The sequence below is a fragment of the Diaporthe amygdali genome, assembly GCF_026229845.1.
Source record: "Diaporthe amygdali strain CAA958 chromosome Unknown NODE_9_length_1275696_cov_64_842800, whole genome shotgun sequence".
Classification (NCBI taxonomy): domain Eukaryota; kingdom Fungi; phylum Ascomycota; class Sordariomycetes; order Diaporthales; family Diaporthaceae; genus Diaporthe; species Diaporthe amygdali.
The window spans coordinates 1100191-1113073 of NW_026517029.1; the positions used below are offsets into that span (position 1 = coordinate 1100191).

A 12883-nucleotide genomic window follows, 5' to 3' on the forward strand; every position below is an offset into this window, starting at 1 on the left:
GAAAGACCAAATAGGCCGACGCCTTGATCGCCGTCAGACAAAGTTCCCAGTCGAGTCTCACCATCGACGACGAGAGATAGCACAGCCCAGGCCGAACCAAGCAAGAAGCATTCACTTGCCAGTGACCAAATACCCCAGCACAACGCCTGGTGACGGGAGAGAATACCGCGGTGTACAAAGCACTACGGGTAGACACCAAGCATCGAAAATGACTCCAACACGTACGAATTTTGAACACAACGGCCGTGTCTCCTTTCCATCCCTCGTGTGTCCGTTGCCAACAGATGCCTTTGCCGATACGAGAAGCCTCCCGACAACGCCAGAGCGGGAACGCCAGTCAATAACACCATGAGGTCTCTTCCGAGCGAGCCCTCTACTTATATGTTTGCGTGAAGAAAACGCCAAAATCAAGAGAATCGCTTATTTGGGGGCAGGAGCCCTACGACCGTCAGAAAAATTAAGGTTCTCCCCACAGGGTCGCAATCGAAAGGTGAGGGACGAACTCACACTCCGCCTCCCATGAACGCGGCAAGATCGTCCAGCTCGAGTAGTTGACGCTCGAAAGCCGCACAGAGTTCTACCGGCGTCATGTCGACTCCAGAGCCACCGCTCTCCTTGGCAGGCGGAGGGGCTGATCCCGAGCCTCCAGCGTTGGACCCATTAGACGCGGGAACTGGGGAGTCAGGCTTGTATTCCGGCTTGACGTCCTGAGGAGCTGCTGGTGGAGAACCCAGAGCGGCGGGAGTAGAGCCACCGGCAGAACCTCCATTAATAGTGGTCACGCCGGCTGGTCGAGGTCTCGGAGGCTCGCTGTCGCGGCTATCCATAGGTGCCGGGGGTGCAGCTTGTGGTAGATCCCCTGGGGAGGAGACACGTGGAGCACTGCCCTGGGGTGCGGACTGAGAGGTACCTGAGGCTGGCGCCTGCTCGTAGTCCATTTGTTCGTGGTGGGCATCAGCACGGCTCACTCTCTCGTCCTTAACGGATGGCGATCGTTGAATTTGCATGCGACTGTCCTCGCTCACTCTCTCCTGATCGTCTCCAATATTAATGTCGTTCAGGACTCGGCTCATAACGCTCAAATGCCGGTGCCATGGGAGGACCAGGTTCCATGACTCTGCGCCGTCCTTCATGAGATGGAGGCACTTATCTACCATGAGATGAATGGAGTCATGCGTGTGAGGGGGTGACAGCCCTTTAAGGGCAAGATATGCCACGGTTGAGCCAGCTGTAAAGCCGGAGAACAGCATGAAGATTGGTAGGCAGCACACTGCCGTAGGCTCGGTGGCCCTCTCGAGAGCCGTGAGCATGGATATGATACTGTGAGAAGACTCCAGAATGCGCTCCACATATTGCATCTGACTCTGGCTCGACATGCGCCACGCGTCCATGCTGAAGTTCTCCGAGGTAACGATCTGAAGTATACGACGGCGGTTGATGAAAATGGATGCGCAATGCAAAAGGAGGTGTATCATGGCATAGGTGACGCCACTACCCATAGTAATATGAAGTTCCATCTGGCCTGGTCTGTCGGCAAAAGGATGAGGGAGGTTAGCCCGGACCTGAGCGACCTTGACTTCCAGCATTTGGCACTGCTCCTCGCTGAAAGTTTCGAGTGTGGTGGTAGTCATCATCTCCACAACCATGCGCCACGCCTCGGTAGCTAGGACGATGTGCCCAAACTCGCCGACCGGGGCCATAATGGCGGAATTGGTAGCCGCGGGAGGCGCACTTCCGTCCAAAGTTCGCACGAAAACAGGGTTGCCGAAGTTGAAGTTCATGTCTTCGCATGGAAGTGCCACATCCTTGACGTCGAGTGCTGACAGGGCGGGAAAGCGGCCCGGGCTGCTCGTCAGGAAGCAGTCAAGGATGTAGATGAGCCACAGTGTCCGACGGAAGGACTCCTCCTGGAGGAAACGGTCTGGATCGGTTGAATGACCGTTGGAATGGACAACACGGTACATCTGGGCCATGCGAGCAGCTTGGCCGAGGTAGATGTACGCGCGGACAGCGCTTCTAGAGCCCCACTCGTGGATGACCATCAAGCAGAGAGCCTGAATATCTGCCAGGGTAGGATGATCGAGCGACAACCAGATGAAGTTGCTGGCCTTGAGACCAAAGTGCTCGGCTGCCTGAGAAGAGCCCTGGCCCCTTCCAAAGCGCTGGATAAGGGTCGGCGAGTGTCTGTCAGAGTGGTTCTTGGTCAGCGAAACGGAGTGGATTCCGGCCGAGTAGGGTAAGTCCGTACCGAGCAGCAGTGCACAGGAGTGCATTGACCATGACGCTGTCAACGCCATTGTTCCTGAGGGACTGGATGAAGGATGGCCGGTGGAAGGCCACACATGCTGGCAGGACCTTATTGATGACCCTCTCACACTGTTCAAGCATGTCCGGGCCGAGCCTGTTTGAATTTGAGGTTAGTGGTCATGGTTGCCAATATGATGAGGACACCCGAGTGAGAACGAATGAGTCTGCTTGGTCTGTGATGCTCGACCTGTCTGTCTCGACTGCGAGACATGCAAACCCATGGGAGGAATCACGATGTGGTCGCAGTCTGGTAACTGAGGCTATGCACATGGACGCTTCCAGCTCTTAGCCGCGGCCGATGGCCACCGGGCCTTGTCCGGCAGGGGAATGGCGCGGAAAAGTGGAGATGGGCCGTGCACAGAGGCAGGCTGCTCCCGCGCCAGGGAGGGTGGTGTTGTGGGATGCTGCCCCGGAGCATCAAGTGTCGGAGCTATGACCTCCCAGGATGAGGGTGGGTTCGAATATTGGATGCTGCGTACCGGAACTAGCGGCAGCTCCTCAGGCTCAGTGCAGAGCAGGGAAGCAGGGAAATGAGATTGAGATTGGGGCTAGGCCGGAGAGAAGACACGGGTGCAAGAGTCCACCTTGATACGATCCATCATCTCGGATCCCTTGGACCACGCGAGATGCTGTCAAATTGTAAAGGAAAGATGAACATGATTTGCAAGTTGAGTGAGAGCGTTTTTTGTGCGTCTTGAAATTCTCAAGAAGGGGGCCAGCCAACGCGACGGAGAGGTGCCGAGCTGGGGTAAGGTAGACCCAGCAGCAGTCATGGGCGTAGCCCGGCGGCGACGGCGAATGCGACGCAAGGGATGCAAAGTGGTAGACAGGACACACGCAGTGCGCAGTAGATGATAGGAGATAGAGGGAACAGGAGAACAAGATGCATGAGCAAGAACATTGAAAAAAAGGTAGACGTACTTTTCTGTTGCAGGTGCCGAGTTACGCGAGGCGACTGCAGTCGGGTGTGCAGAGCCGTGGCGGTCGCCGGTGGCAGCTCCGGATGCTCGCTCGCTGGGCAGAGTCTCGCGTGCGCGAGCTGCACGCGCAGGAGAAACGCCGTGTCCACCATGGCTCATGGACTCAGATGGTAGGTAGCATTCGTGCATTCCCTTGGAGCAGTTCTTGCAGGGCGCGCGGCCATTTTCGTAGACGCATTTGGTCTTGCCTTTGCGACAGCGCACGCAGGCGCCGCCGGCTCTGAGGGCCGTCGCGCGGACAGCCGACATGCTGACTTGAGGCCGGTTGGGCGGGGTGATGCGACGCGAAGTACTTGCTGCTGGTTGACAATGTGTCTGCAGGTGGTTTGCAGCTTTGGTCGAGGAGCCAGCTGCTCGTCAGTCGAAGTTGTGGTGTTGGTGGTGGTGTCTCGATGCCAACAAAGTTTGGTTCGGAGATCCGGGGAACAAGAGGCGCCAGAGTCCGGGTGTTTGAGCCCGACGGCAAGGGATGCGACTGGAGGTTTCTGACGCCGCAGATGAGGGAGTGGGCCGACCAAATTCAAGCAAGAGAAGGGAGAGGAGGAAGGAGACAAGACCAGATCAGGTCAGGAGGGAAGAGAAGGGGAAGAAGGGACGGCAGCCGAGGAGGATGGGTGGATGGATGACAATGGGCAGGATTTTTGCCTTCGCACGGAACGGCGAGACAAGATGGTGGCTTTTTCGGGGCGGTCGGTGAATGGGGGAGGGGAGGGAGGACGGAAGGCAGGGCAGGGCAGGGCAGGGCAGGGCAGGGGCAGCTGGGCAGGGCAGCTGAACAGGGCTGGGCTTGCTGCTGGCTGCCCAGGTGGACTGGACTGGACGGGACTGGGGAATGTAGAAGATGCAGGCGGCAGGTGGGCTGAGAGGGAGAGAGAGAGAGAGGGAGAGAGGGAGGAGGGTGGTAGTCGTGGTGGTAGTGGTAGTGGTAGCGGTATTGGTGGTGGTGGCCGACACAAAAAGAGAGAAGCGGCAGCTCTCGGGGTGGGTGGGAGCTGGACGGTGGTCGTGGCGCTCCACAGGCATCCGAGATTCATGGATTTCAAGGATCTCATGGATGGGCTGACTGGGCTCGAATGGGGGGACATGGCAGGGAGCCCAGAGCGCGCTACGGTGTCCGTGGTCCCGAGAGCTGCTTCCTGATGGCTGCCACTCTGGGGGAAGGGGAAGGTCCCGCGCGGGTGTGGCAGGCTGCCTGAAGCCTGAGGCACGTCGGGGGCGCTCATTTCCCGGCCGGAGCACCGAACGCTGGCCTCTCTTTCTCCCTTGGTCTTGCAGCGGGCCAAATCCATCAAAGAGCCATCGAATAAAGACACTCGCTCTTCCATAGACTCTTTGCACCAGTCCTTGGTCCGTCTCATTTCAAAACCAAGCCTTGTCTGCCACTGCAAGAACGGAAACGGCAGCAGGAGGGGGGTGGTTGCCCCCAGATCGAGGACAGCAGGCACGGCAACCGGGCTGGGAAGGGACACGACCGGGAGATCGGGGCAGGGGCGTGGGCGTGGGCGTGGGCGTGGCCAAGGGCTGGCCTAGACTGGGCTTGGGCTGCGACTGCTTTTGCTCCTTTTCTGTGGGGCCACCCGCCATTCCAGTCCGTCTCCGTCCCACGTCCACGTCGCTGCCGTCTAGTCTGATCTGTCTTTCAGTCTGTCTCTCTGCCGCTCGCTCGACCTGCTCTTTTCCTACGGTATGCATTTCTGATGTTATTGTACCTCTAGAGTACACAATACTTAGACTACCCAGGTAACTGCCTGGGTAGGCAGAGAGATGGGGCAATGACTGGATCAGAATGGAAAATGCAAAACGGAAGACCGTCCGTCAGTCCTGTCGTGAGCATGACGGAGCTGACAAAAACAGCCACAGCCCACTGCCGTCCAGCCCGTTCCAGTCCGTCCGTCCAGTCCCTTCCGCCCCTCCTGTATGCGGCCATGCTGCTGCTGCTGCTGCGTACTGCTCTTTTTTTAGACCCCGGCAGCTCGACTGCTCTTTCTCTGCCATAGGTGCATGGGCAGTGCCGCGTCTCATGTCAGGTCAGGTCCTCGCAGATGCAAACGAGAACAGCCTCGCACCTCGGGCCGCAGCGCAATATGTTATGGTGTCATGGTGTGCAGTGCAGATGATGGGGTGGCCACTGGCCAGCACCCAGGTCCGGGGGATTTCCCTCCTCGCCTCCCTCTCTCTCTCTCCCTGGCCACGCACCTCGACATCATCCTGCATGTCACGTCCGGTCAACCCAGAAGCTGCAAAGACTTTACAAAGCAATCCCATCACCCCATCACGTGTTGTGTCTTTCCTTCCGTGAGTACTGAGGGCTTTGAACAGGTACTCAAAACGTTGTGGTTGTGGTTGTGAGCGGACACGAGACCACGGTGGCTCGAAATTTGTGCCTTGGGCGATGGCACCTGGCTGCTCCCTGGCGAGATGACATTGGTCCGTACACGACATGATGATCGCTGGCGAGTCGGGTCGGCCCAGCCGGTGCGGTGCCAGTCATCGGGTTTCAAGCTTTGCTCCTCCTGCCTGGCCCACCCCGTCTCTGTCCCCGTCCACTGTCGCGACTGTCTCCCCCTCCCGTCGCCACGCAGCCACGCGACATTGCCAGCTCCATTCGCTTCTGTAGATTCCATACTTTACGGGGGATACGGACCCAGTCAGCCATATCTCAGGTTTCAACTCTTTCTCGTACTTTCCGGCGTGGCGTGCTGTCCCAGTCGGTTCGGGTCTTGTCGAGGCTTGCCAAGCACGGAGCCCACACGACGCGCCAACGACCAACAGCCAGCCAGACTGCCAGTCGGCGGACAATCAGTCTACCCATCGCCCATCGCCTCACCCACACCCACACCACGTTACATGCACAGGCTCTGATAATTACAGTACCAAGCTCATTGCCGCCGGAGCGATGGTGCCGCTCCAGATTCACACCGGCCACAGATCCGTTTCTTCAAGTGTCTCACATCCCCCAATCTGCTCCGATTTGCTCGCTCACCGGCCCAACAACCAGACGATGAGACGTCACCGCACTGGCACCGCACTGTACGTAGAACTGCAGCGGCGCCCCTCGGAAGCTAGTGGAACCGCCGAATGAGAGCGCTCTCGACGCGCGACTCGCTCTCTTTCCCTGGCCAGCCTGTTCATGCGCATGCGCCGCCGCGCCCACTTTTTGCGACCGCCTCCTTTCCTTTTCCTTCCGGCTGCCCGCCGACCGAGCCGGCTTGTCGCTGGCCCCCAGCAGATGGAAGCTGGGCCTCATGTACGACAGAACCGCTGATGACGACTATTGCAAGCTCCAGAACCAATGACTCGCTGGGGTAGTAGCAATGGTTCCGGTGAGATCCCACAGTGAACCTTGAGGCGCAATGCAATGCGAGGCACTGCCGAAGGCAGTCCGCGCCGAGTCTCCCGGAGCTGAGCTTCTTGTGCTCCGACACACGAGACAGCGTTAAGGGGCTGATCTGCCGTCAAATTCAATCCTGCAACGTCCAGCCTCCAATTTCTAAATTAGAACACCTGTCTGCACGTACCGTCTGTACATATAGGATGTCCTCTCGCTCATGCAAGACAAGATCGGCCTTTCTTCGAGCCCTGAGTGCGGCTTGAACCATTGAGCAGGCAACATCGTGATTTCGCTGCCCTCGTTACAAGGGCCCAGAACATCGGAAGCCGCGCTAGCCCGACACCGCTCGATCAAGCTGTTTCCCAGTCGCCAAGGTCTGATGATCCCGGGGAAAGCTCCGGCTCGCCCAGTCCACCACCCCATTCGAGCACTCGGATGACCTCGGGGGAACGCAAATGCCCCCGCCCCCCTTCATCATGGAACGAACAAACAATGGACGAAGCTAGCGGGTGCGCACGGATGGTTACACAAATGCTGGATCTCAAGTCGTTCACTTCCGGTGAATGACCAACCGACGTCCAGCGCGGAACCAAGCTGCCCCGTAGGCACGCGACAGACACTTTCGGCAGGGCAGGGATGACTGGGAGGAATCACTCCCGACATTCCACCGCTGAGTCTTCGGCACCCTGCATCAAATCCGTTTCTTCTGGCCGGCGGCGAGCTCCGGCACGGCTTTTGCTTTTGCTGCACGCCTTTCCCAGTTTTGAGGCGTGATAACGTCATAGTCAGCCTTGGATCTCACCTTTGCGTCTTAATCCGGCGCAGGTGTGTTGGGGGGATCGCTCGCTACAGCGATAATCGAGACGCCACCGTCTGCAATCTCATGTTTAAGTGTTTGGTGAGATGAGTCCGTTGGCCCAATCCTACAGTAATCAGGGGGCTACATCAATAGGCGCCAACCGTGAAAATTGCTGTCAATAAGTTGTAGCTGAGGAGGGTGGACGAAAACTTGGTTCCCGAATTATCCGGGCCGAGCTTCGCGGCACCATCAGTGCGTGCATGCCCGATGGGAAACATCCAGCCTGGCCGGCGTTTACATGAAGTGTGCTCAGCTGGAGCAGGGAATCCCAACAACCAGCGCTTGAGTCCCAGGACTTGCAGGCCCCTAATGCGTTCCTGGCACATGCAGGTACTGATCACGCTTCCCTGCGCGACAGGCGCGTGTTCGAGCCTCTGGAAACGTGGGTTATGCGCCTAAGCGCTCATTGTCGACCACAGATGTCCAAGAAGTCTTGGCCACGCAACGCCTCCTTCCTTTGATATCACTTGAATCTCTCTGCCTGAAAAGCCAGCCAGCTGACTTGTAGTATTTCACATGCTCTTCTAGAGTCACATGAAGGAATGTGGTAATGACAGCGATTTCAGCCGATGTCCAAAAAAGACAACACGCAAGTCTAATAATTTCTTGTGTGGCCAGTGCCAGTATAGTCTACCAAGACGTGATGAATCATGTCGTAACGAATTTGAAAGGGGAGTCACCCAGACCCTCTGAACGCATGTTGGTCACGTAACTTTGGAGGCTCAGTCCAGGCAACCTGTGCACAATAATAGCGGTTCATTCCCAACGGGACTTAGAGTCTCGCGCCGTCCTGGCTCACTGGTACGAGCCGACTAGTGTTCGCCAGTGTGGGCTAAATAGGGCCGGCACGATAGGGACATTCAGCCCTAATCAATCCCTCTTCAGCATAATGCTCTGGGAGTGGCCAACCACATGGCGATGTTCTTGTAGAGCAGATCCCCAAGGAGAACCTGACATGACCACTTGTGTTTGCTTCACTCGGAAAGGGGCGTAGCACCAAGACATGTGTGCCGCTGGCCCTGTTTGCTCCGGACTAGACTTGAAATAGATTTGGGGATCTGCACGCGTAAAGGCCCAAAAGAGGTGACTTGTTCCGGAACAATAGTGTTTCTAGGATGGTAACATCTTATTCGGGAAATGCTTCGGAGGATCGAGGTCCCTGACAAGAACGTATTGCTTGTTTGTATTACTTCTTTGCATCAGCGTTGCTGAAGCATCTCAAAGTCAAAAGGTTGTGCTCACTGATCTCGTAGAGTTACGCATTGAAACTTGGCAACTACCTTGGGAACAGTTCAAAACAGGACTTGGCTTACGTACCGCTAGCCAAAACTCTACGATGCATCGGTGCATTTGAAATTCCGCTTATGAGTCGAGATCGTTCGACTGCCTCATGAAAAAGATGCTCCCCCCAAGTCAATCCCCAAATATAAAATATACAAGCTTCAGTAGAAATCCAAAGACTGAGTACCCATTCAAACAAACCTCCGTTGTGTAAGGAATCTACCCCACAGGCCGCTCCGGATCTAAAAGCCACGCCAACTCCAAAAACAACCTATACAAATATAGCCCCTGGTGCACCGGCGTGAGCGCGCGGTGGTACCACTTCCTGCCCTCCTCCGCGATACGGAAGGCGATCTCCTGGCCCTCGTCGGTGGTGGCAAGGAAGCGCATCAGCTCGGGCAGCTCCTCCATGCTCTGGCTGACGGGCACGTAGTGCAGCCAGGGGATGAGGCGCTCGTCGTGCCACTCCTTGAAGATGCTCATCTTGAGCGGCGTCGTGTGGCCCGCCAGGTGCTTGTGGAAGCGCCCGCTGTAGCTGTTGCCGTCGATGTCGAACGCGAACCGGTACTCGTACGGCTGCGTCGGCCCCTGGTCGCTGTGCTCGTTGATCCGGAAGAACTTGGTCTGCTGGTCGCATTCGTCGTCGTCACACTGCATCGCCGCTGAGATGTGCACGTCATACAGCGTGCGGTTGATCTCGGGCGTGCTGAACGCCCGCCAGGGGTCGCTGGCTGGCCCTGTTTTGTTCGTCGGCTGCAGGTACGTGTAGTTTTGGCCCCTGGTGTGCATGTTGACCAGGATCGCGAGCCGCTGGCGGTGACCCTGCCGCCATTGGGTGTCTTTGTGCCAGTGGCCACCGGTCGTCGACCCGTGCCAGAAGACGGCATTTTTCTTTTCGTGCCATGGTTTGTCAAGTATCCCGTTGTAAAGATTGTAAGGGAAGGCGTAATAAGGGGATGGCATGAGGACGTCGGCAAAGGGATAGGGAGCTGCTCTTGATAATAGAGGTATGGCCGTGCCGAGTTGTCGGAAATTGGTGGGAGAGTTCAAGAATCCGTGGTAGTCCTTGTATTCCGGGTGGAGACACAGATCCTTCTCCTCCTCGACACTTTGGACGAAAGGCAAACCGAATGTGTTGACACTGTCGACCAAGAGCCTGTCTACCGTGGTTTCTCCTCGGACCATACAGGCTTCTGCGACTTGCTCCACGATTCTCTGATGAGCTAGGTTCGGCCACACAGAAGCCATGTCATCATTCGCATCATTCATCAGCAGCACGGATGGCTCGTCTAGAACATTGACCGGGACTTTGACATCTGGAAGGCGCTTTTTCGCGTCTCCAAATATCCAGTCCAGGGTGTAACCAAAGTAGTCGCAGCCCTGAAATCCGTCGGCCTTGGTGTATGAACACAGCGTTGCGGCCACATTATCGCCTTTGGTTGCCTCCTCCATCAGGTGCTCCAACCTCTCTGGAGTATACTGGTGAAAAAGCTCCACATTGTCGAAGATGGTATCGAATTCATCGATTATCGGTGAGCGCTGCCGCAAGGCGTACTTGACCCATTCCTTGAAGCCTGGTGGTGGCGGCTTGCCATACCGTTCTTCATACTCGGCGGCGGCCTCATCTGGACTCTGTGATTGTTGAGATAGAAGTGCCTCGAAATCACTAATGGCCTCTTGATGCAGCAGCTGGATCGGATGGAGCTCCTCCTTCGACGTCTCCAGGAGTGGTTGGCTGAGGATTCGTTGCCTTGGGAGCAGGAAGAAGACCACCAAGGTGAAGACAACACTAAAGGCAACTGCTTCTTTGCGAAACCTGGCCTTCCTGGCCATATATGCAGGGTGGCAACATGAGAACAGAGGCATCTGTATGAGAGAAATCATACACAGGCCCCAATGTTTACTGTTTCAAGGGTCATCCAGGGCGGGCGGTCATGGCATTTTGAGCATGCCGCTACTCTCTCTCCCTTGGGACGGGCAGGACTTCTCCCTTCCTCTGGCCGCCATATCCGCCATTTCTACAATCCAGACGGACATGTGGCTGCCTATCTTCTTAGTTACCGTGCCACGCTTGCCACATGCCTACCTCCTCAGTTCAGTAGCACAAGCGCGTTCAAAGTAACCTGGGATTGCTGCCGTCGCGACGCTAAGCCTTGTGGCGGGGGAGCCATTCAATTACCGCCAGCACGCTCAACAACACCATCGCTTGATGGTCCCGAATATACCAGTCCATGGCCGGCTTGAATGCTCAAACCAGGTCTTGTTGCTTCGGCTCTTCCTTGCTGGGTACTAGGTGATACCTAGCCCTCGACACTTATCAGAAGCTGTACCACAGCGGGGCGAGCATCTTGCTTGTGTTCGCCTGCAGCAATGAAGATGGTTATCAGGAACCCTAGTCCCAATGCTCTGCGGAAATTTTCCACACCTCACCCTGACAACCGATTCATGTCTCAGAGGAAGTGCGAAGCGCATCAAATCGCGTCATGCAAACAAGAATGGGGAGCGTGCCCCGGGTTATCAGAACTGAACATGAGAATGCATGGCGGCATGACATCAAGAGAAGACTGTGCCCATGAAGTGTGTCAAACTGACCATTGAAGACGGTCACTGTCTGAGCGACGTGGTGCGCGCTCCTCCTCGCGCTCAAGCTCTCGCCTGGCGATGCCAATGACTTGAAGAGCGATGCAGGGATGGTAGCCCGTCCGTCCTCCTTTCTCGGGTCTTTAGCTCTGATAATCGTCTCGTGGCGTAGATGTATCCATGGCCGCCAGCGGGCAGTAGATGGTCATATCGTCTATGTTATCTTGAAGGTCGCAGAGTCCTGTGGAACCTAGATGTTGACAATGAGAGTAAGGAGCCGAAGTTGCAGTGGATCCTTAGGGCCAGCTCAACTTGAATGAGCTGGTCAAATGCCAAGGTGGTGGTGGGGCCGAAGCGGACATCCGGTCGGCACCGTACAGGCGGGATTGCGGCATCGGCTTTTTGGCTGTCGCAAGTCTGGAAACGGCATTTCTCTTTTGTTTGACTGTCGCTGACTCTTGCTAGCCCCTGACACAACCGCCCCAAACGATGTTGCCCAACACATAGTCACACATTCACAGACTCAACCGGGGCATGGCAGCGGCCCCTTTTTACTACCGCGCCTTTCTGCGCCAGCAGCTTCACTCGCTCAGGCCCAGCAGCCGCCCGCGACACCAGCAGCGGCGATGGAAGCACAGCAAGCCCGAGGCCGACGCCTCGGAGAAGGAAATTCCTATCCCAAACACGGTCCCGACTGCTGATATACCCTTCTGGATGCGCCTCGGCCCCTTGACCCGTACGGTACAGGCCTACGGTCGATCCCAGAGGAAGAGACCGTGGATCACCCAACTCGCGACTTCTCTGACAATATATTTCTTTGCCGACTTGTCAGCCCAGCGCATTAATGGAAAGGAGTACGATGTGGAGAGGACTGGCCGGTCGCTGATCATAGGAGGCATCTCCTCCATTCCCAGCTTTGAATGGTACGCTACCGCGTTGCTCCCCTTAGTGTGTTGATGCGCTATGTACAGAAAGGGCTGACTGTGTGCGTGCTGCGCAGGTTTATGTGGCTGTCGCGCAACTTCAACTACTCGTCGCGAGTCCTGTCCATCGGCACCAAGATCGTTATCAACCAGTCGATATTCACGCCCTTGTTCAATACCTACTTCTTCGGCATGCAAGCATTCCTGGCCGGCGATAACTTCATAGAGATCTGGGAGCGCGTCAAGAGGACCGTCCCGGTTAGCATCATGAACTCCATCAAGCTGTGGCCCATCGTCACAGCCATCAACTTCCACTATGTTCCTTTGGAATACCGCAGCGTCTTCGCGGGTGTCATGGCCGTTGGGTGGCAGACATATCTCGCATTCCTTAACCGGGTAGCCGAGGAGGAAGAGGCAGTCTCCAGGCCTGGCGGAAGGATACCGCCATCGGGGTTAAAGATGGTGGATTCTTAGGCTGGACTGTGGCTCTGGCGCAGATATGATACCATATTACTATATGATGTACACAGAGGGAACGGACATAAACAGATAGAAAGGCATTAGACGGCGTCTGGCGTTCGCACGCAGTAGAATTAGACCGGGAATAAATAACCAGACCTCG

The 12883-nt window shown here is 56.4% G+C and overlaps 4 protein-coding genes across 4 annotated transcripts; 1 reads left to right on the top strand and 3 right to left on the bottom strand.

Moving 5' to 3' along the window:
- Window positions 1-503: 503 nt before the first annotated feature.
- Window positions 504-3536, bottom strand: J7T55_013157 (uncharacterized protein; the record flags this gene model as incomplete). Its single annotated transcript, XM_053141817.1, has 3 exons — window positions 504-2184; window positions 2249-2401; window positions 3229-3536. 3 exons carry the CDS (start codon window positions 3534-3536, stop codon window positions 504-506), a joined length of 2142 nt encoding a protein of 713 aa, XP_052995502.1.
- Window positions 3537-5315: 1779 nt separating this feature from the next.
- On the bottom strand, window positions 5316-6534 carry J7T55_013158 (uncharacterized protein; the record flags this gene model as incomplete). Its single annotated transcript, XM_053141820.1, has 3 exons — window positions 5316-5533; window positions 5650-5912; window positions 6239-6534. 3 exons carry the CDS (start codon window positions 6532-6534, stop codon window positions 5316-5318), a joined length of 777 nt encoding a protein of 258 aa, XP_052995503.1.
- A 2443-nt stretch (window positions 6535-8977) lies between these two features.
- J7T55_013159 (uncharacterized protein) lies at window positions 8978-10591 on the bottom strand (the record flags this gene model as incomplete). The annotated part of the gene is made up of 1 exon (XM_053141821.1): window positions 8978-10591. The coding sequence occupies one exon, from the start codon at window positions 10589-10591 to the stop codon at window positions 8978-8980; it is 1614 nt and encodes a 537-aa protein (XP_052995504.1).
- Window positions 10592-11872: 1281 nt separating this feature from the next.
- On the top strand, window positions 11873-12735 carry J7T55_013160 (uncharacterized protein; the record flags this gene model as incomplete). The annotated part of the gene is made up of 2 exons (XM_053141822.1): window positions 11873-12261; window positions 12339-12735. The coding sequence occupies 2 exons, from the start codon at window positions 11873-11875 to the stop codon at window positions 12733-12735; spliced, it is 786 nt and encodes a 261-aa protein (XP_052995505.1).
- Window positions 12736-12883: the final 148 nt, after the last annotated feature.